Raw genomic sequence first — 24,035 nt, 5'->3', positions numbered from 1 at the left:
GATTGAAAAAACTGAATAACAAATACCCTGGTTATTCTAATATCTTGTTTTCTAACTCGTAAATGGTTTTCTTTGTTCTCTCTCAAGCTGTCTCTGCTTTAAGAAATGGAGCTATATACTGGGGATATTCTTGTTTTATCTTGGCCGATAATAAGGGACAGCCTGATAAAGTGGAAAAAGCAATGAATTCAGTCAGAAGAAGGTTCAAATCCTCCACCGCTTAATACCTTTGTCAACTTCGACGACTTACTTAATGTCTCTGACCTTCAGTCTCTACGTATCAAGAATGAAAGGATGGGAGGTCCCTTCAAGTACTAAATAGGTCATCCCAAGAGTAGCTTTTTACGCACGAAAAATACCTTTAAAGAAAACATCATTAGAAGCTTAGGCTTTAGTGAATTAGGAGTCATTATAACTTAAAATATGGTATAATTTAGATTGTGGGTAGGGATAGAGGTAATAAGACATTAGAGGAAAAAGAAATGAAATTTCTTGATTTAAATGTGCAAGGATGAGTTCTCTGGACAAAGTTCATGTGACTATATATAAAACTTTAGAAGTGTTGCCCAACCAGAGTGTCACAACTCACTGTGCAACCATTCCTTCCTGGTGGGAGTGCTTCACTGGGGTTCAGTAGAGAAGACTTTTTTCATAACCTTCGACAGACAATTTCTGGAGCCCATGAGTAATCAAAGCAATATGGTGGCTAGAAATAGCATAGTCCCGTGACTCCAGTAGGGGTGTTCTGGAAAATGTTTAATAACTGGTTCTTTTTTTGGGGGTGGGGGAGAACGTATGTATGACACACTTTTAAGGTTAATCTGCATTATTAGCATTTTCCCCCATTATTTTCTTAAGTCTGGCCAATTGGCAAAACATTTATACCAAACCACTATTTGTGGCATTTTCTCACACTGAAATTATAGTGTATAGCTCTGGTGATGGAATATTATTGTGCTCAAAGTTATAAAGAACTGGAGGAATTCCCTGTGAACTGGAATGACCTCCAGAAATTGATGCAGAGTGAAAGGAGCAGAACCAGGAGAACATTGTACACAGAGACTGATACACTGTGGTACAATCCAACATAACGGACTTCTCTACTAGCAGCAATGCAAAGATCCAGAGCAAGGCTGAGGGACTTATGAGAAAGAAAACTAGCCACATTCAGAGGAAGAACTGTGGGAGGAGAAACACAGAAGAAAAACAACTACTTGAACACATGGGCTGTTGGGGATATTAATGGGGATGTAGACACTAAACAATAACTCTAGTCCAACTATCAATAATATGGAATTAGGTCTTGATTAATGATACGTGTAAAACCCAGTGGGATTGTGTGTTGGCTAAGGAGGATTAGGGGGAATTCGGGGAGAGGGAAAGAACATGAAATATGTAACTAGGGGAAAATATTCAAAATTTAAAAAAATTAAAAAAAAAAAGATGGTTCAAGCTGGTTCTAGCACAACCCCTGACAAGAAACCTTAACTTTATTTCCAGTTCTTCCACTAACTAGTTGTGTGACCTTAAGAAGGTCACAACTCCTCTGGGCTCTAGTTTTCTTGTCTATCCAATGAGGGATCTAGATGAGAAGGTGCCCAATATGTTCATCAGCTCTATGAGTCTGATTCACATTCAATCATATTCTTTTAAAAGGCCTGACCTCATTCCTGGTAGATTATGTCATTGGGTAAGAATGAGTCCACCACCTAGTTGTGACTCAGAACACTGGAAGATTGGGAAACCCTGCCTTGGAAGTCAGGCTTACCTTTCTCCACCAATCATAAATGTCAGGTATCAAGATTGTCTCCTTCGATATTTTATTTCTTCTTAAATGCTGACTTTTCTGAAAAGTGACATTTACTTAAAAGATGAAGAAATTGGGAGGGAAAGCTGAATTATCATCCAATTGTAAAACCTAACTGTGCAAATTCTACATCTTGTCCATAGTCATACATAAATATTTGAACTTTTTTTGATATAAATAATTAAAAGCTTTACGAATGAAAAATAATAATAAAGCATGAGTTTAAATGAACTGACTGAAATGCTGGAATATTGTTATTACGTGTTAAATTTTGTTTCTTTGGAAAGAAAACAGAAAAAAAAATGGGAAGGGCAAAAAAGTTTCTAGCCTTGCCAATTACTCAAGAAAGGAAAAGTATATTGATACCTCTTTATAGATAAGGCTTGAGGATGGTGCGGTCAGCCCATATGTTTCCAGCCTGGAATTCTATGGCAACCTTTTAGCACTAGGGAAATTTCATTTCCCCTTTTGGGAGCAGATACGATTGTGAAACAACAGTGCTAGAAAATGGCATTGACACAAGTGGGATTTAGAAACGTCCCCTTTGGGGGGCAACTGGGTAGTTCAGTGGATTGAGAGCCAGGCCTAGAGACAGGAGGTCCTAGGTTCAAATCTGGCCTCAGACTCTTCCCAGCTGTGTGACCCTGGGCAAGTCACTTGACCCCCATTGCCTACCCTTACCACTCTTCTGCCTTGGAGCCAACACACAGTATTGGCTCCAACACAGAAGGTAAGGGTTTAATTAAAAAGAAAAAAAAATAAATGTCCTTTTTCTCCTGGTTCCCTGGGAAGTTTGATGGCTTCATATCTGATCTATGTATGTTCCCACCCCTGGTTATGAGGCCTCTCTATCTAATCTACCAATAAGCAGCAGCAAAGAAACGGTCAGTAAAGGCCCCCGACAATAAGCTGCCCAATTCCTGACAGGTTCTTTGACCCTCTCCTACAGACCATAAGCAAATTTCTTCTTACTGCTGCTGGAGAAAAGAGGCTTCGGAAGTTTTCCCAGAAGAATTACAGTCAAAGGAGAAGCTGAGTGGCTCAGTGGATTGAGAGTCATACCTGGAGTCAGATGGGAGATCCTGGGTTCAAATGTGACCTCAAACACTTCCTAGCTGTGTGACCCTGGGCACGTCACTTAACCCCCATTGCCTGGCCCTTATCACTCAATATACAGTACTAATTCTAAGATGGAAAAAAAAAAAGAATCACAGTCAAGTCTGAATTAATTTACTTTTTATTCCTTCCCTTTTCTGTCAGGAGGGAAGCAAAGTGTTTTTTAGGAAACAGAAATTCTCACAGTAATCAAGAAGAGTCCAAATTCTACAATGTGAGATGCAGTGAATGTATCAATTCAACAAGAAATTCTATTTTACAAATAGTAGAAGAAATGTACACTTAAATAACCAAGAAGTTTATAATAAAATAAATAAGGTAGATCTCATGAAAATATTTAAACAATTATAAAGAATAACTTTAATTTTTACCCCTTTGAAAAAAAGGCAGCAAGTCTGATTTTTTACAAGCTGTGCACGTTGTGCCCAAACAACAACCAAAAAAATAGGTTATTATATACTTTTCCTATTCTATAGCTAGGGCAATATGTCATCCAATTATAAAATAATCCCTCATATATAATATAAGGACACACGACTAGATCTGGAATTGGAGGACGTAGGTCCAAATCCTATCTCTTACGCCTTCCACCTGTGTGACCTCGAACAAGTGATTTTGCTTCTCCGGTTTCTGTTTCCTTCCCCAAGTGTAAAACGAAAGGGTTGGCCTAGATTACCCCTGCGATCTCCTCCGGATCTAGAACTATGGTCCAAAGTCAAATTATATATGTACACCGCCGGCGTTCCCCTCTCAGATCGTGCCCGTTGCTTTGAGGGTGAGGACAGAGAAAGCCAGTCATCTGCGGTAAATGTTTTGTCTTTAAAAAGGTGCATATTGAGGAAAAAAAGAGCAGCGTGTGTTTTTTCTTGATGAAGTGCTGATTTCTCCTTGTCCCTTAAGATTCAGCAGCTACCGACTGACTGCCCGACCCACGGACAGGTCCGCTTTTGTCGTGTCCCGCGGGAAAGGGAGCAGGCGGACGCGGGGAAAGAACACTGTCCGGCTCCTGCCTCTGCCTCTCCTTTTAGAAGGTTTTCCCTGAGCTTGCTTGAACATCCCCTAGAAGGTTGTTTTTTTGGCTTAGAGAATCCAGGTCCGTATCCAGGACATATGCTGAGCCGGAGGGGGCTACGGCAACACGAGGTTCAGCAATCTGCATGCCTTCCATGTCCATCTTGGCCCCGTGATGCCGGACGGGGCTCGCCAGGTGAAAGAGAGGTATTCACGCCCAGCACGAAAAGCGCTGTGTCCAGGGACGGTGGACATCGCGAGTTCCTCCATGACCCGGGTCACAGAACATGGAAACGACGGTATGAACTCCCGGAGGGGGAGTGGCCTTGAGGTGACCCCAGAAATCATCAACCACCGCACTCAAGACTTTTTACCCTAGAGCAAGAGGTCAGATTTTCTGGGGGAGCCCCAGGACCCCACAGCTCCTCAGGGGACTAAGTCTGCTGCTAGGACTCTGGTGAACAGCTTACTCTCCTATGCTAAAACCTCCATGGCGTACCTGATTCCCGGGGCTAGCCCTTAAGTGAGACACCCGAGTGTTCACAGGATAGCACCATTTTGGCCAAAAATTTTTTTAAAAAATGCTATTTTATGTTTGGGAGATGGTCTGGCTGTTTCTGATTAGCCGTACAGCTGTTTGAACTGGTAGCATTCGTTGCAGTACCCATTACACTTGGCATTGCCAAAGTGATCGCAGGCTGGGGCTCGGCACCGTTGCTTGGGCAGCTCTTCCGTCACGGGCTCCCCTCTCTGGACCCCAGGGCCTAGTCGCTGGCTGTGCCTCTGGCACTCCGGACACAGCTCGTCCCCTCTGTGAGCCACAAAGTTCTTACATGTCGCCTTGGCACATTTTTTTCTCTGAGAGCTCTGGGTTGCTCGCTGAACATCTCGGCACTGGCTGGATCTCTGAATGGAGGAATTCAAAGGGATGGTCAGTTTTTAGAGCCCAAGAAAGGAACAAAGAATTAATTTGATGTTTTTCTTGGGGGGATCCTGAATTGATGATCACTATTATTTTTCTTTCCCAGGACCCCATGGAAAAAAATACTCATGGGCTGATTTTCCTGTCAAGGTCTTTAAAAGGGGAATGGGTAACATTCCCTTATTTTTTCTTTCCCAGGACCCCATAGAAAAAATACTCATGGGCTGATTTTCCTGCCAAGGTCTTTAAAAGGGAGAAAGGGTAACATTCCCTCTCCAGCATTTTCAGGACTAGGAAAAAAACAAAAGAGGCTTCTCTGAGGTGGGTTGGTTTCCTCAAATTTGTAACACACAGATCTTGCCAACTTTGGGGATAAGAGTAAGAGAAAAAAGTTTACTATTGCTTTACATAGCTTTACTATACTGTCATCTCTCTCTTTGTCATTCACAGAAAGACCAATACATAGCAGGGCCACTTAACTACCTCATTCGCCTCAGTAATTGTGGGTTACAGAAAAACCTGAGCTTTAGACCTCAGATTAATAAACCTATTTTTTTTTTCCTCACAAGTGCCTTCCCTACAACTTTGAAAGCCAATTTACAATCAGGGCCTTTTTCCCTTGCCATTCTAATTAGGATGTCTGATATTATCTTCCAGCGATAACATGGGCAATTATCGAGAATAACTACTGACTAGGGATCTGCCCTAATCTACATATATTCAAAGTGGAATTATTCTGAAACATCATATTGTATGTTTGAGAAGCTGCAAATTAAACAAAATTTAAAATTTAAAAAAAGAAAAAAAAAGAAAATGTATTAAACATATTAAAAATATAATTTTTATTTTTATTTTTCCTTTACTCATTTGAAAAGGACTGCGAATGCAAACTCCAGCGAGGAGCAGTATTTGTCCTGACTTACTGTTTCAGTACTGCCTAAATTGGGAAGCTGATGCTGGGGTGATTGTTGAGACTGATTTGCAGGGAAGGGATTTAATTCTCTGAAAGGTTTGGGGTATATTTTTTTAGGACACACAGGAAAGATCTCCCTGTTACTGTGGAAAGAAATAACATCGCTCTGCTGGTCTTAAGAACCCCCTTCTACATCTGTGGGCAGGTAGGGCTGGCTGCCAACTCTTAGGTACCTCTGATTGTCTCACCAGCTGTTCTTCAGTCCTTTTTGCTTCATGAAATCTCTGGTTCTGGGCTTCGATGAAACATTTCTGACAGTATCCCTCAAACAAGGTACTTCCAAGTGTGCCACATTCTCTCCCTAGGCAGGGGATGATATTCTGGAATCTGGAGGCTGCGGGATCAGTCTGACCAGAAGCAGGGGGGTCACCTAGAATGAAATTTATGTCATTCAGTATAGATTTCCAAGCAGTCATGAAGATTATAAAGCTTACAACGAAATCAACTCCAAGTGCAGAGTGGAAACTCAAAAAGAATAAAAATGGAGAACAGGCATCTTGTAATTTGACAGCACCCTTCTCTTCCCCCCCAAAAAGGGCAAACGCTATTACTGGAAGATCCTTGTTTTCATAAATGAATCCCTAATTTCTGATAAATTACAGAGAGTTTTCTAAATAAAACAATCTCTGAAAAAGTGACAGTTGCTTGAATATTTCTGCATGTCCTTCAGACATTCAAAAATGATTGGGCACCAGAAGGGGGTGGGGAGACAAATCCCTACGCCATCTGTTTCTATACAGCCTGCAAGCTAATAATGGTTACATTTAAAATACAATAAAACTTTATTTAAAAATGTAAAAATCATTCTTAGCTGCCAGGCTCTACCAAAACAGGAGGACTGGCTGTAGTTAGTCAACCTCAGTATTAAAGGCTTTTCACAATTCAAAAAGTGTTATGTACATTGAATATGGCCAGCAGGGCAAGCCTCTACAAAGGAAGCAAATCTCCTCCCCTAATCCAATCTAATTTACTAAGTATTTATTTATTTAAATTTCTTTAAACCCTTACCTTCTGTCTTAGAACCAATACTAAGTATCTTTTCTAAGGCAAAGAGTGGGTAAGGGCTAGACAGTTGGGGTTAAGTGACTTGTTTAGGATCACACAGATTTGATTCCGGGTCCTACCCATTCCAAGTCTGGCTCTCTATCCACTGAGCCACTAGCTGCCTTCTACTAAGTATTTATTGCTATGAGCAAGGCATAGTGCTGGGTTCTGGGGAATTCAAAGGCAAAACAAATGAAAACCCCAGGTCCTGCCTTCAAGTTTCCATTTTGATTGGTCCCTTTCTCTTCTCTTATTTCTCTTCCAGAAGAAGTTTTATCAAGGTTTACTTTTGGGAAATCATTAAGACAGGAGAATTCCCCAAAGAGAAAGACAGATGATATTCTCTACCACATAAATGTGTTTTCATTCTCATTCTCTCATTTCTGTAGTGTTTTGGATTTGGTAAACCCCTCATCCTCTGCTCATGTCCTTTACCTGCAGACACGTACACGTTTCTCCCTAACGGCAATAAAGCGTACCATGCTGTTGTAATATAGGGGCCACAGTAAGAAATGTGGAACCACTATTTCTCGAAGGAATCATTTTCATGAGAATCAGAATCGCTTTCACTTGAGTGGGATTCATGTGACTTACTGCAAACTCATTTCCCACTTTATATTTAGGATCAGGGAATACCAGTTTTCTGTTCTACCTCCACAGCTTCCTTGAGTTCAGCCAAAACAATATTTAACAGGTCATCTCGTATCCTGCTATGTCACCTAGAAGGTATCCCTTTCTTCAGGTTATAATATTATGGCAAAGCCACAATGGCTCAGAGAGACATGAGCAGAAGGAAATGGCAAACTACTGCCATGTCTTTGTGAAGAAATCCTCAGTTAGGATCATGAAGAGTTGGACGTGACTGAAAAATGACTGAACCACAGGTTATCTCTGTCATTTGCTATGTATAAACCACTCCACAAGCCTTCATTAGTTGTGGTTCATCCATTTCAGTCATGTCCAATTCTTTTGTGACCTGGATTGGGGTTTTCTTGGCAAAGGTACTAGAATGGTTTGCCATTTCCTTCTTTAGCTCATTCCATATATGAAGAAACTGAGGCAAATGGTTAAATGACTTGTCCAGAGTCACAAAGCTAGTAAGGGTATGAGGCTGGATTTGAATTCAAGTCTCCCTGATTCCAGGTTGGCTTTCTATCCACAGAGCCACTTAGCTGCCCTTTTGTAAACCTTAAATCCCTGGACAAATATCAGTTTTGTTTTTTTTTTAAATCGTATTGGGGATGCACTTACGGTTATTTTCCCAGTATTCAATGAAGCACAGAGTACAGAAACCTCGGTTTTCCGGCGTCCCAAAGAATTTACATCCAGCTTTTCGACATTTACTCGTCCCGGTCCTGGTCTCTGGATTCCGTCCGGCCTGGGAAGAAGCCTCGTGGCCAGTTCTGCGGTAAGGATGCTGAAGGATACTCTGGCTCAGCTGGGAGGGATCAGAGAAGGATCTCTGATGGCAGGAAGGAGGGAACCCGGAGCTCGTGCCAGAGGGAGCCTCCGTAGTCCTTTTGAAGCAGGTGCTACAAATGCCATTAAAGGTCCTGGTGACATCCTGGAGACACGCCTGGCACTTCCCGGCGTCCAAGTGCCGGTGGCCGGCCGGGTCGCAGCCCGGACCGAGCCGTCGGGTGTGATGGCAGCGCTCACAGAAGCCGTTGTGCTGCACGTTCAGGGTGAAGGGGCAGCCGGGGCTTTTGCACTTCATGGCCGTCGTTTCGCTGAACAGAAAGAGGCTGGGGGCGGTTGGGGGTGCCGAGTGAGGCCCCATCGCCGCGGATTCCTCAGGCTTCCACCCGGCCGGCTCGCGAGCTTCGCCCTGAGAGGTGCCCAGGCCCACGCCTGTGAGTTTCTCCACGCCTGGCTTAGAGTTCTGCTTCTTTGGTTTGTTTTGTGTATTTTGTCGCCTCTCAAAACACTCGTGGCAAAAAGGCTGTGTGTTCACGGACATGAAGAAAGGACAGTTCGGGGTTTCACATTTGACTTCCATGAGGGAAAGCTGGGGCAGGTGGGGTTCCAGCCCATTCCTAACACAAGCCTCTCCAAGATTCAGCTCATTGTTCTCCTGCCACTTCTTGTACTCGTGCTGGACGAGCTCAAAGTAGTCTTCTACCAGATTTATTTCTTTGGGCAAGTTCGCTTCATCCAACCTACAGACCAAGAAAAGTAGGACAGCATTTACAACACTGACCTGCAGGGCAAGAATCGAGACAGGAAATTTGGCAGAATAAGCATGATACAGCCCGGTGAAACTGAACCTTATATTAAAGGACCTTCATGTCCAAAATTCCCTGGTCCCCCCATCAGTTCAATGGCGAGTGTACCAGAGGCTATGTTAAACACACGAAGAGCTTTCTTGGCAGAAGCTCTCCTTTGATTATGCAAAATATCATGAGCACAACTCTAGTCCAACTATCAATGACATGGAATTAGGCCTTGACCAATGATACATGTAAAACCCAGTGGAAGTGTGCATCAGCTAAGGGGGATTAGAGGGGTTTGGGGAAGAGGGAAAGAACATGAAATATGTAACTAGGGGAAAATATTCAAAATAAAAATTTAAAATAAAAGTATCATTATCACAGCCCTGCCACTTGGCAAGTCACTTTATTTTTCAGGGACTTTGGTTTGTTCATTTGTAAAATGGGGTTGGACTCAAGAACCTCTCCAAGCTCTAAATTGATGATTTTATGATATTTTCACTGTCAAATTAGGTTTGTTTAAAAGAATGCAACATCTAAAAACTGCTACCATCTAGTCTTTTTGTACTAAATACCTTCATTACCCTGGAGTGCTGGAGGATTGGGAGGAGGAAGGTTATTCTTAGTTACTTGAGCGTTAACTCCCACCCACCCCCAGTCCCAATTTCCCATATATCAAAATGCTGCTGAGATAACAACTAGCCCATGGTCAAAATTTTGATCCTAGTTTTTCTAAAATTAAAAATTACCCTAAGATTTCAGATGCCTGTGCTTCTATTTGTATTAACTTTCTATGGTGGTCACTAATAAATAGGCATAGTTCTCAGACTTTCTCTTTTTGCTTCTTTACCCCTCTAATTCAGAGGTTTGCTCCAATTTGTTAAATTTCTTAATACTGGAACACTGTTTCCTTCATCCACTCTCACTGCCATCTCCTATTTATAGCTAAAATCTTCAGGGAGAAGCAGAGTTTTCTTTACCTTCAAATCAACTGAATTTGACAAATATTTATTAAATGTTTTCTACAGACCAGGCACCAATCAGGGTGCTGGGAAAACAAAATAAAGGAGATTTTGCTTCTGTTCTCCTGCCGAACCCAACATAAAAGTAATTTTGAGGAGCAAGTAGACAACTGCTAACTTTGGGACAGGAAAGGTCTCCTGTTAGACCTAGAATTGGAAATGAACCTCAAAGGAAGCTAAAGATTCCAAGAGAAAGAGGCCAGAAAGGACAGAATTCCTATGTAAAATCTCAACCACATGTATAATACACTCTTGGGGGCTCTCAAGCACCTCTTTAATCTAGTGGCAATCATTCCGATGCTATCAAAAATTGCCCACAAGGTCTCCCACCAGGGCCTTGTGAACCTTCGTTTCTGCCATTATTCAAGAGATGATGACAGAAGAGAAGAGAAGGAAGTGTCTCAGTCTCTTTCTCAAAGAACCAAACCAAGCGCAAGAAAGGTGGGTTGTATAATTGTGAAGTCAAACAACTTTGAAAGATCTAAGAACTCTGATTCTCTATAGCAGGGATTCGCAAAGTGGGCGCCACCGCCCCCTGGTGGGTGCTGCAGCGATCCAGGGAGGCGGTGATAGTCACAGGTGCATTTATCTTTCCTATTAATTGCTATTAAAATTTTTAAAAAATTTATTTCCAGGGGGCTAAGATTTTTTTCTGGAAAGGGGGCGATAGGCCAAAAAATTTTGGGAACCACTGCGCTACAGAAACCAACTACAGTTCCACAGGACCAATGATGGACCCTTCTACTAGCCACCTCCTAAAAGGAGATGGATTCAATATTCTTGTTACATTTTTGATACTTTAATTTGACATATCGATACACATCTGATTCAAGATATACATTTTTGGACAGAGCTATTATGGGAATCATTTTGCTTGACTATAAATATTTCTCAAAAGGTTTTATTTCCCCTCTTTACTGCAAGTAGGGGAGGGCCAGAGGGAGAAAACAAATATTTGTCGGTTGATAAAATAAAACGTGGGTTGTAATTGTCCTTTGTCTACCCACTTTATTAGAAGCTATTTTCCCAGGAATTTCTATAATTTTGAAGAATATGTATAAAGTTCATCAAAGTAGGAAATACTTTTCTTGTTCAAACTGGCCCTTTTCTTGTTCAAACTGGTTTTTTGAAAATGATTTGCATTGGCTGAATCTAAGCTGAAGATTCAATTATATATGAGTATCGAGGTGGCTTAGTGGATACACTGCCAGGCTTGGAGGTGGGAGGTCCTGGGCTTAAATGTTACCTCAGACACTTCCTAGCTGTATCACCCTTGGCAAGACTCTTCTGTCTTGGAACTGATACTTTAGTATAGATTTTAAGACAGAAGATAAGAGTTTAAAAAAAAAAAAAAAGAATCAATCAGATGGGAGCAGTGAAAAGGCCTGGGATCAAATCTGGCCTCAAATCTACCTGTGTGACCCTGGATAAATCACCTAATCTGGCTCACCTATTACCCTTCTTAGAGTTTTTACTAAGATAGGCATAAGGACTTGGGAAAAAATAATCATTCATATGACATTCCTAATTCAAGTATGCCTCCAAAAAAATGCTGTGGTTCAGTTCTCATTTTATTTCTCCATGGAGGGAAGGAGAATCCAATAAAGCTACGGTTCAGCTTTAGGTGGGAGTTGTTTGAATATTTTCTTAGTATAAAGCATAAAAATGTTAAATAAACCAGCCAACAGGAAGTCACTTACTTTGAAGCATTGATTAAATGAGTTGTCCCATGGTCCCAGCCTTGCACAGGGATTTCTACCACTGTCAAGTATTCTTTCAGTAGCTTCTCCTTCATCTCTGTTTCTGGCTCTGTTAGAAAATGAACCTTCAAGTCCTCAAATCTTCCTCGTTCTCTGTTAACAAGTGGAACAGCTCTGATTTCTGAGGAGAAAATGACAGGTGGACATTTTACTCTACTAAACTTGGTGGTGCACAAATCCTAAATGTGCTGACTACATTTTTGAATACACTAGAAAAGAGTACTGGATTCAGAGCTCAGAGGATCTGTTTTCAACTCCTGACCTTGCTACTTATTCTGCCATCTTAGGCAAGTCACTTAATTTTCCAAGTCTCAATTTCTTCAAATGCAAGGTGAAAGGATTGGATTAGATGACTACTGATAGCTTTTGATATATGAAACTATAAGTAGGAATGATAACATAAATAAATGGTGAGTTCCACAAGAGTGTTGCCTAATAACTAAATCATCAATTAAGTGGCAAAAAGGACCATAATTCCTCTTCCATTATGTTCATAGCCAGCACTCAACCAGAGTACTAAATAAGTATAATTTAAAGAGATCTTCCAGTTTCCATATAGAAATAGTTCCCTGGTTTTAGGTAAAGGAAGCATTACATTTTATCTAATAATGGGGTGATGCACAAACTTTGTGAAGGGCAGTAATTTTACTTAAATCAAGAATGCAACAGGCTCTAAAGAGGAATAGGGACAATTAACAACATTTAAAATAAACAAAGTGTAACTTCATTTTCCTACCAGGTCCACTGTCCTTCAGAGTAACAAGCGGTGCAAAGTGCTGGCTGTCATAGCCAAGGACGATGGGATATTTATAACATTCCTGAGCAGGCCAATGGAGAGGTAAATAAATTCCACCAACTTTCAAAGGAGCAAAATTAGAACCAGATTCCAAGCTTCTCAGCATTTTGTCTGTGTAGGGAAAGAGAGGGGAAAAAAAAAAGTCATTGAGAGTTATCCACAAAGTTCCTTTCAACTATTCGCTGAAATTGCACTAGGTCAATATGGCTTTTTTTCCAATCATGAGACACACAGTGAAATTTTAGACTGCATTCTAGAGATGAAAACTTTAAAGTGGAGAAGCGCTTCAATGGACACTGATGAAAATTTACATCAATTGAATCACCTCGGCTGAAATCATATGACTCTCACCTGAAATAACAATAATTGGCCTTCTGAGGATATTGGAAAGAACAAATATGTGGATTTCTTCAAGTGAATTATACTGAAGGCCGCCCCGGGCCATTGATGTATCTGGTGATGCCATTTTGATAAGATTATCCCACTCTTCATTCCAATTCTAAGGAAAAAATAAAAAGATAATGTAAAATAATTCATTTTTCTTTCCCCTCTTCCTCACCCCAATCCATGGCTATTCATTTGTACTACTCAGCTTTATTTTCTCTCTTTTCTATAAAATCATTTAAATAACCTAATAGTCTTTACTCCACTCCCATTTTACTTTATTTGTGACTTTTTCCCATTATAATGCAAACTCAAAACTGGAGCCACTTGTGGAGCTGCAGGGGAAGCTGGGAACATATGCCTAAACATCCTTGAAGTGACATAAAATTAAAGATTTTCATTCAGATTGTCCACAAAAATTCCATCCTCGTGACTTGGAGAGAGATGGGTTAGATTATACATACGTGCCTGAATCTGACTCACTGGCTCAATAATGCATGCAAGGGCTGTGATGAATGAAAATCAAGAGAAGCTCCTGGCCATCCCAGGAGATTCTTCTCTCTTAAGAGAGATCCTCAACAGGAATTTGGCCACCACAAGGTCATTTGGGACAGCTGTGCCCTGGCCTGCCTTCCCTTCCCTCAAACACGCAGAGAGAATTATCTGCTTGGAATTTCCCCCCGAAGTAAGAATCTTCTTACCCTGGTGTCATAACGGAGACCCGTTTCCACAAATTCTTGGGATTTCAGAGACTCCAGCTGCCAACGGAATTTGAAGTTACGGATGTCGGTCTCCTTCAGAGTGCTGTACAGCGCCTTCCTCAGGACCAAGTCAGTATCTTGGACACCCCACATGTACTGTGATGTAGCATGCATGAGGCAGTTCCCATCCCCTGGGGGAAAAAGCACAGACGGGTTAGTTACAGCCCTTCCTGGATAATGTTCCCCACGGAAAGCAGCTAAGTGGCTTGGAGGCGGGAGGGCTTCTCGAGACCATCCCTAAGTTGCGTTCTTTGGCCCCTTTTAGCCTTCACGTTCCTCCATCCCTGGAACAGATACCAGGGCTAGAGAATTCCAAGGAAAAAGACAGAGAGTCAACTTGCAAATATCAGGAAGCAGCTCTGGCTTTTCTTACCAGGCATGGGACTGGGACTGCTAGTGACTCATGCTGAAGTGACTTGGCTATACACTTTACCCTTGGTGCTGGGAGTTTCCTCTCATTCGTAATGCAGGGCTGACAAGACAAGGCTGTCCCACAGGAATGTGGCGTGGCGCTCGGCTTGTCAGCAATAGTAAAGTGCTTATTAAAATGGCCAAGTCCTCATTAAAAATCATAACGTGTCATGGAAATGAGGGTTTGAAAATCCCTCGGGTCAAGCAGCCAGGGACCCCGGCAATTAGGGTTCGAGTGTTGAAGGCACTACTTCTTTTTTTCTAAAACCCCTCCATCTCATGTACTGAGTCCAAGGCAGAAGAGCAGGAAGGGGTGGGCAGTGGGAGTTCAGTGACTTGCCTAGGATCACACAGCTAGGAAGTGTCTGAGGCCAGATCTGAACTCCCATTTCTGGATCTGATTCTCAAACCACTGAGTCACCTAGCTGCCCCAGAAGGCACTTCTTTCTCCTTTTCCCCCTGTAATGTTTATCTTTATTTTATTTTAATAACAAATTTCCACATAAGTTTTCCAAATTTATATGATTCTTGTTGTCTCCCTCCTTTCTTCCCTTCCCCCTCCTGAAGCTGACAAGCAATTCAATCTGGGTTATACATGTATTATCATTCAAAACATATTGGAAAACATAATTATATATTATATGTCATATAATATATAATATAGTTTATTATATATAGTATAATTATTTTTATTTTTTAAACCCTTACCTTCTGTCTTAGAATCAATACTGGATATTGGTTCTAAGGCAGAAGAGTGGTAAGAGCTAGGCCATGGGGGCTAAGTGACTTCCCCAAGTTCACATAGCTAGGAAGTATCTGAGGCCAGATTTGAACCCAGGATCTCCTGCCTCTGGGCCTGACTCTCAATCCACTAAGTCACCTAGCTGCCCCCTATAACTATTTTTAAAATGCATTATTTAAGAACTATTCAAAATTTTAAAATGCATAAACTCCATATGGATCTTGTATTTTCTCAAATTCTCAAGCAACAGATATGCTTCCAAGAAACTCATAAAACTGCACAGTGCTTTGCATAGAATACATGTTTAATTTGTTGAACTGAATTGAGACAATCTCACACACACACACACACACACACACACACACACACACACACACAATCCTTAATTATTTGAGAAGCCTATGGTTGCTTAAAAATAAGATGAACTGTTTTCTGATGGGACCAGGCCAATAATTTTGAAGTCTCATAATATTTGCATCCTGATCAAGTTCCTCAAAATACTTAGCTATACCTCAAACTAACATTCTTTCCATTCATTTATTTGTTTGTGTTTTGTTTTGAATCAGGAAAATTGAACAGAAAGGCTGGCTAAACAAACATCCAGACAAATAAACGGAAAAGGATCGCTTAAGTCTTGTGTCTAGGCCAGAAGTGTGGCAATTATTCTGTTGAAATTTCCCCTTTGCAAAATCTAGAGCAAAGATAAGGCTTTTTTTTTTCCTTGTTCTTACTTTCAGTTCTTTATTGAGACTCACCAGTACAAAATTCCCTCAGTAACACTTGGAATTCCCCAGTGCCAAGCTATTTGACTAGCAATTGAGCAACAACTATTGTACTTTTTGTTCTGGTGTGTAGACATTTAAACTGTGAAGCGCATACTGGACTTTCCAAGTGGGTGTGGTTAGAGTGAGCTGGAATAGGCCTATTCATTATACAAGTGAAATCGCAGCAGCCAATAGATGCTGGAATTTTTCTCATGAAGTTTCAATTTTATACCACCTACTCCCTTCCTCATTCACTGTAGTCTCATATCCTCAAATGCAAACATTGTGAATTACCGACCATCTCTTTCCCCCTGCTTCCAAACAATCTAGTGCTTTTATAGAATCTGTCCTAAGGTGAAGGTAAAAAAAAAAAAAAAAAAAAAAAACCAAACATAAAACTGCATTAATAAAAATCCTAGAAGAAATGGTGCTTGTTCTTTTTTTTTTTCTTTCTGAATACCTCTTCCCTTTTCTGATCTTATATTTTTAATTGTGGGAGAGAGGGGAAGAGAGGAGAAGAACAAGCAACTATAACCTTAAGAAAAAGCCTAAAAACTCTTTGTCTCAAAAATGCCGCCCAAATTCCTATGAAGAGGTATGTTTGTATCTCTTTCTAAAATAAATGCAAAGGGGGCAGCTGGGTGAATTGAGAGCCAGACTTAAAGAATGGGAGGTCCTAGGTTCAAATTTGACCTCTGACACTTCCTAGCTGGGAAGTCATTTAATCTCCGTGGCCTAGCCCTTACTGCTTTTCTGCCTTGGAATCAATACTTAGTATTAAAAAAAAAAGTAAATGCAGGTTTATAAGAATACTTTAATTAACAACAAACATTTCCTATGCATTTTTTCCTCAAGAAAATGAAGCATTTACAACCAATAAATCTGAGTTAATTCACAAATACTTGCTGATTACCTACCCCGTGCAAAGTACTCAGCTATAGTTGTTTGGGGTTTCACAAATTCCGAATTCTGCAAGGCCACGCCCCTTCCTCAATCCCCACCCTTTCCTATGACTCCATCCCTCCCAATAATGAATGAGGAGGCAAGGAAAACCACTTCCCAGGAGATACCGCAGCCTGGCCAGATCTCTACTCAACACCACCGCTGAAAACTCTTTGTATCTACAGAAGGACCCATTCTGGGTTAGGAGCAGTGTAGACTATCAGTCCAGCTCCCCTTTGACAACAACTGATGCATTATCACCTGTGTAGAGTGGAAAGAGAAATGGTCTTGGAGTGAGATAAGACCTAGGTTCAAATCCTGCCACTGGTCCCTATGTAAAGATGGATGTCACTGAACCTGAATTTCAGTTTCTTCTGTAAAATGGGAATATCAACAGCATCTATCTCTAAAGGGTTGCAAGGATCAAATGAGATAATGTATGCTTTAAAAAAAATGGCTGGGTGGGAGGGAGAGTTGCAAACCTTATTACACTATATAAATTTCAGCTATTCTCATTGTTGTTGATATGGTATGTTTCTATTATTTCTTAAAGGAAGAGTAAGGAATCATTAGATTATAGATTTTAAGCAGGAAGAGATAGCTATATCTTAACCTGGATTTCACAAGATCAAGGGTATGTAGAGAAATTTCAAAGGGTTCATGAACTTGGGTAGGGGAAAAATATCTTTATTTTCACTAACTTTTGATTTATATTTTTGCATTTAAAAACATCTGAGAAGAGGTCTATGGATAAAAGGTCTTTAAGCATAGAATATCCCTAATCAAGGAAGATGCAAAGCATTGATGCGGTTTAATTTCTGGATAATTGCCTTTTTAGAATGTGCATAAACATCAAAGTCCTCTATTCTTATCAATCAAATTATGCTAATTTTAGCAATATTACTGATGAGAGGAAATACTGTGCTTCCAGCTTCTTACTCAGGAATAAGAATCTTACACATCCATTGCCTGCAATGTCAACATCCACAGTAACCAACCAAACTGTATCCAGGGAAATGATAAAAATTCCCTAGAAATAACTTCAAACTAAGTAACAAAACAAATTGTGAACCTGTTGTGATTTTTAGCAAGAATCATGCAATTCTTTCAAGCTGTCTGCCTGCAAAGTTTTGGGGAGGGGGTGGAAATCAAGTAAGCCAGGAAGAAAAATCAACAGGTAAAGATCACAAGCAACAACCAATGGAAAACAGCTCCAGGATGGGGAGAATATGGTATGTTTCTATTATTTCTTAAAGGAAGAATAAGGAATCATTAGATTATAGATTTTAAGCAGGAAGAGATAGCTATATCTTTACCTGGATTTCACAAGATCAAGGGTATGTAGAGAAATTTCAGAGGGTTCATGAACTTGGGTAGGGGAAAAATATCTTTATTTTCACTAACTTTTGATTTATATTTTTGCATTTAAAAACATCTGAGAAGAGGTCTATGGATTTCACCAGACTGCCAAAGGGGTCTATGACATAGAAAAGATCAAGCTCTTGACTTTAGAGGCTACTGAAGTGGAGCTTAGGGAGAAAGCTGGCAAAATGCTAACGACCATGAACCTTCCACATTTATATTTAATATTCCCTATGCTCCAAAGTACAGCTGAAATAAATACTTCGTGTAAATAGTGGGTCTTTCTTTGAAGAAGTTTAGGCTCTTTAAAACTCTGTTTACTAAGGCCATGATGAGCATTTCTTAGTGGCAAACTGAATGAATTAAAAAAAATGGTAGCTGGATTTGCCTAAGGTCACATACCCCTTTAAGTGCCCCAGTCCAATTCTCTTAACCCTTCAAGTGCTCTCTACATTGGCTTTATAAAAACAAAAACAAAACAAAAACACCTTGCATCTAGACAACACCCCTTCCAAAGGTTTCTATATAAGCTGAATCATACACTTAGTCATTTTATATTTAATTATGATGAAGGTTTACCTATTGCAACTAAAAAAACAAGTCTTATGTGGGAGACTCAGCTTGTCAGTGTCTCCCCTCACACCACCTCCATCCCCCCCCCAAAAGAAAAGAAAAACCTTAACTGGAATACTTTACTGGGAGTCCCAGTCTCAAGACAAATTCAGAGGTGGAAGGGGCATCAAACTCACCATTCGTTTTTAGGGCCACCAGCTTCCTGACTTCCCGGCACCAGTTGAGCTTTCTCTGACTTTCTAGTGAGGTCTGGATGCTTCTGTCAATTAACGCTAGAAGGATAAACTCCCGGAACTGAGGACAAAACTGACAAGTCCTGAACATCTCCACTGTGCATCTGTGCATGGTCTTAAAGTGATAAATTATCCCATTGGTAGGCTTGACAATATCTTCGGGGGTTCTTTCTCTTATCTTCACAGCTTTTCGCATGTTGCTCAGATACAAAGCCTGGGGGAGAACCTGCTGCTCAGCCATATTGCTGTATGATACCTGAGAAGGAAAAAAACAAAACAAAACCAAAAACAATCCATTTAGGATAGGCTTAATATCTACTTTGATACATTTATCCTAAGGAAAGCAGAATTCATATGTTGCATTACCCTGGTACGGAGACAAAAGATCTGAATCCCTGTCACCTTTATTCCCAGGATGCTCGTTGGTACCAAAGTTGTACTCACACTGGACTGTTGCAAGTTACATCACTTTTAAAGATTAACCTATACGGGAGTAGGAAGGCGGAGAGTGGGCACTGAGGAGGAGGGGAATAACCCATGTTTTAGTAATGCTTGACATGGAGCCAATCCCGCCCGTGAGCAAAGGTACACAGTATGTGTCTCCTCGTTGCTTCTGACTGATGCAACGAAGAACTGTGCACCATAAAACATCAATTACCCCTTTATGGGCTCAGTATAGCCACTGGCTGTCAGCAGGGCCACCCCCAAGGACCAACCAAGAGATCCTATCACCGCTAAGCTGTTGGCATTTAGAAAGGAAGCCCTTTATTCCTTTACTAGTATGGAAAGTGAAAACAGTGCTTTCATAAAAGCTCAAAAACCTGGAACTTTAAGCATCAGACATATTGATCATCTCTTCTTTTGGGGCCTGAGTGTAATATTTTGAAAGAAATTTGAGGTTCAGTGCCATCAGAGTACTAATGATGAAAACCATTTCTCTCAATAACAATACCTGACATTTTCTCCCATGACTTGTCAAAGCCATCACATATTTTATTTTTTAAAACTTTAAAACAAAAACAAAAATAAAAACAAACCAAACTTTTTTTCCCCAAGATCATAGACTTAACAGTTGGGTAGCAACAAACCTTATAGGAGGCCAGTAAATCTAACTCCCTCAATTTTACAGATGAGGAAGCCAAGGCTGGGAGAATTTAAGTGACTTGCTTACAAACACATAAGTAGTAAATTGACACAAGCAGGATTTGTACTTGGTCCTCTGAATCTAAAACCAGATTTCTTTCCACTGTGCCAGACTCTCTCTCACCTCTATCCACTATTTCTTTTGAGCTTAGAAATATCCCTGTGAAGTAATCCTCTTATTAGTAGTAGTATTATTAGCCTCTATTTTATAAAAGACAAAACTGAGGAAGGGGAAGGTTAAGGGATTTGCCTGGGGTGCACAGTTGGGAAGTATGAGAGCAAGGGAATTCTGGTCTTCCTGACTCCCCAGTCCTGCAACTTTATCCAATATGTCATATTGTCTTCCTGAACAATCAACAAGTACTTATATTCTGGCCATGATGCTAGATGTTGGAGAATATAAGTACAATGAATGCAACAATTCCTAGGAGATTAAATTTCTAGCATGCTAGAAACTGATATACAGAGTAAACAGTCAATAATGCTTCAAAACATCCCCAGGATCCCTTAGGAAGAACCTCAGGTCACACATTGGTCTATAAAAATTAAGCACTTGTAACGGTTAAAATTGGAGGTCAATTATTACTCAGCTCCAAATCAATAAAATGTGCTGCTTGTACTCTAGATACCAACTAGTGGCTATGTGTCACTCTCTCTCCTTCACTCCCAGGGGCCTTCATGCCTAACCAAATAGTACAAAAAAATGAGGGCCCTCAAGAGGAAATGGAAAGAACTTTTAGAATCTCTAGCAGGGATGCAAAATTTAAAACAAGAAAGATGGAAAAGAGGTGAGGCAAGCAGAGTCTAGCTACTTGGGATGAGATGAGGTTCTAGCTATCAAGCCAATTCTGGCTGACACCCTTTTGCTTTTTCATTGTGGTACATGTACCAGGTGTCTGTGTTGCTTCCACTTTCCCCATGTCTTATCATTATACCTCACTTAAAAAAAAAAAAAAAAGACAAAAATCCCCAAACAATTCCTAATTATCCTGGTATTTCCCCAGGTAGTCCCAAAGCATCTCCCTTTCTTTATCTGATTCCTGAACCTGCTCAAAAATGAGCAGCAAGAACAGGTTGGTTCAGGCAATGTATCAAGAAATCCTTTTCATTGCACTCTTTCAATGCTGAAAACTAGCCTACCTGCAAAGGCAAATATGAGTATATCTTCGGGAGGCTGGGATCTTTTTGCTTCTTACCTTGGCCTACCAAAATGTACAAGCTGTTCATTATTGCAGACAGCTGCCACCCTATATGTTTTCAAATCCTGATGATCACTATGAACCCTGACACGTCTTTCATTACTATTATAAATTGTGATTTTCTCCAGTGGAATTTTTTCATTCAATTTAAATCATTTTTCCTTCTCTTAGCCAAATATTAAAATGATGTTCTCTCTTGGCAACAAGGAGGCCAAAGTCTGGCACACAAAACCATATATGCAAGTGTGGTGGCAAAGGGACTTTCAAAATGTATTTATGAAACTCATTAACCTGAGAGGGAAATAAGCTAGGTAGCACTAAGTCCTTAGTAGAGAGGACATCTGGACTTGGATTCTGGCTTTCTAGCTGTACCTAAGGTAAGTCACTTGAACTATTTGGATTTCAGGTTCATTTAAAAAGGAGAGTAATAATGCTTATAGGACCTCCTTTATAGAATGGCTCTAAGCAAATAAAGTACTTTGTAAATCTTAAAGCACTTAAAAATGGGTTATCATGAAATGGTCTTTAAAGCATTCTGAAAAAGTGAAGAATGATTTCTTTTTAATTTCTCTAGTCCTAGAGATCTTCCTAGGTCTTTCTTAATTTGCGAGAGCCAAAATACATCCATATAAACCCATTCAAACATCACCTTCCAAGAACATAATGCAACCTCAATCATCACTATGGCCCTTCATCCTCCAAAACTACCCACTGAAACAAACTAGAACACACCATTCCAAGTTTCCAGTTCTTGGAGCTCAATACACATGGGACAACTACCTAGCAAACATTTCTAAATAAAGATTGCTATATTTTTATAGGAAAAAAAATTACAAATGTGTTAAAAAAAGTGATGTTTTGTAATATTTCTTTGACTCATTTCACATAAATTTTCCTAAATACTGTTTTTGAGAACTACAAAATTCTTTAGAAGTTATTCCTCTCCAGGGGCCTCCTCTCTTTTTTTTTTCCTTTCTATTTTGTACAGGTGTTTTGGTGTGGGACATGGAAATTTATGATTTATTTAACAAAAAACTAGTTCCATCTTTGGAAAGCACTAATCCAAAGCCATAAAATCCCAAAATTGCATCCCAAGAACTTCTGGAAGCAGAGTCTAACATATTAAGCTAGAAGAATATATAAATTACTGATTAGACCATGTTTTAATCTTTTTTGAATCTTTCATAGTAGCCAACATGATGCCTTACACTTAGCATGAGTTCAATAAATACCTATTGAAAAATGTATGGGAGCCTAATCATGCCTCAATTTACTTCAAAGGCAATTACTCTTTTCCTTTTCTTCCAATTTTAAAGATTTAAATTGGTATCTTTTAAATCTTTCACTGCAAAATGGTCTCAGACTTCAGGACTATAACTCTTTCCTAAATCAGATGGGATGACAACTTGCTCTCACAGAACAGGGCTTTTGAATCACTTTATCAGACAAGGTTTCACAAAGAGAAGAGATCTGCAAGTAGGGAGATTTGGATTCAAACCAATCCAGGGGGGCTAAGCTCCATTCTTAATACCCTAGCTTTCCTGAAGAGGCCAGGTGGCAGGATGTTGGACAACCAAATCTGACAAAGCTGGCTGACCGAGGGGTGGTACTGGAACAGAGGTATTTAAATATCTCCTGAACTTTTCCACAGATGGAGCCTAAAAAAAAAAAAGTCAACCCTGTCTGCTACACAATCGTAAAATACCTGGCAGTCAAAACCTAGGGAAATGAGGTGGCTAGAGATCCCAGTGTAAAGTTTCGCTGTCATTTCCAATACATTATTTTTTATATTTTGCACAGCAGAAGAATGCCAGCTTCTATGGCATTCTCTGTGGCCTTTTGCAGAAAATGCAGAATTTCTGCTTTGAAGTGGCAAAGCAATTTTTAAGCGAAAAATTGTAACTGCATTTAAAGTCAGTTTAGTTCAACAACTATTATCAACATTGTCCTTTGCAGTTAAGTCCTTGAATTATCTTTAATTTGACTTAAAGGTGCAGACGTTGGGAGTAATCCATCTGTGCAGAGAGCTCAGGCAACCTCTCTCAGCCCTGTCCTCTCCCTCTCACTCTCCTCATCCCAACCCCACAAGCTGCAAGCAATCAGTTCGCTGTCAAGCAACAACGCTCGGGGTCAACGTCTGTGCCAAACTCGTGCGGCCAGACCCAGTGCCAAAGCCACGGCTAACAATGAATCACGCCCACCGTTGGCCCCGCATCCAGCCATCTCACTGGGAGATTTGGTGGCCGGTGGGGAAGAGAGATAAAGCTCGAGATTACCTTTGAAAACGAACTGCAGAAGTACCGACTTAATGCACAAGAAGGCCGGGTGCAGAAGTGAGGACAGAGGCGGCAGGGAGCTCCATGGACTGCCGGAGGCTCACTGGCTAGCAATGCAGGGTCCAGTGCTGGTTCTGACTGGACTACCGGCCTCGGTCCCTAGTCCGAGTCGCTGAAGCTGCTACTGCTCCTATGGATGGCTTTCACAGCCCGCCACCTCTCCCAGCTGCTCCACCCCCGCAAGCTCCTAGATCCTAGCAATTGAAGTAGACGACTGCGCAGTTCTCTTTTTTTCCTTTCTGTTAGCCCCGGATAATATACCAGCCGGGGGATTTCCACCCTCTACTCCGGGACTTTCCGACATGTGACTGTGACGCCCAGCGGCGGCTCTCAGCAAAGCAACTCGGGCAAGGGGCGGGAGGGAGTGCAAAGGGCGCCCGGGGCAGGCAAAGCTGAGCGAGCTAGGTAGCGGGCTGGTGGCCACCAGGGGGCTCCCAGTCTGTGTCCAGAGGGTCGGAGTCCGAACCGCTGCTGCTGCTACGGCTGCTGCAGCTGCAGCTGGCGCAGGCGCCGTCGTCGCCGCC

The 24,035-nt window shown here is 40.9% G+C and overlaps 1 protein-coding gene across 1 annotated transcript; it reads right to left on the bottom strand.

The window, feature by feature from the left end:
• Window positions 1-3,026: 3,026 nt before the first annotated feature.
• Window positions 3,027-23,782, bottom strand: TNFAIP3 (TNF alpha induced protein 3). Its single transcript, XM_044674607.1, has 9 exons — window positions 23,452-23,782; window positions 18,777-19,089; window positions 13,747-13,937; window positions 13,013-13,160; window positions 12,602-12,772; window positions 11,806-11,986; window positions 8,125-9,032; window positions 6,018-6,199; window positions 3,027-4,840 (listed from the first exon to the last, which is right to left on the bottom strand). Exons 2-9 carry the CDS (start codon window positions 19,072-19,074, stop codon window positions 4,556-4,558), a joined length of 2,364 nt encoding a protein of 787 aa, XP_044530542.1. The 5' UTR covers window positions 19,075-19,089; window positions 23,452-23,782; the 3' UTR covers window positions 3,027-4,555.
• Between the last annotated feature and the right edge of the window lie 253 nt (window positions 23,783-24,035).

The sequence above is a fragment of the Gracilinanus agilis genome, chromosome 4 (genome assembly GCF_016433145.1).
Source record: "Gracilinanus agilis isolate LMUSP501 chromosome 4, AgileGrace, whole genome shotgun sequence".
In the NCBI taxonomy this organism is placed as follows: Eukaryota; Metazoa; Chordata; class Mammalia; order Didelphimorphia; family Didelphidae; genus Gracilinanus; species Gracilinanus agilis.
The sequence above is the reverse complement of the archived record's forward strand: the minus strand, read 5'-3'. Positions and strand labels throughout refer to the sequence as shown.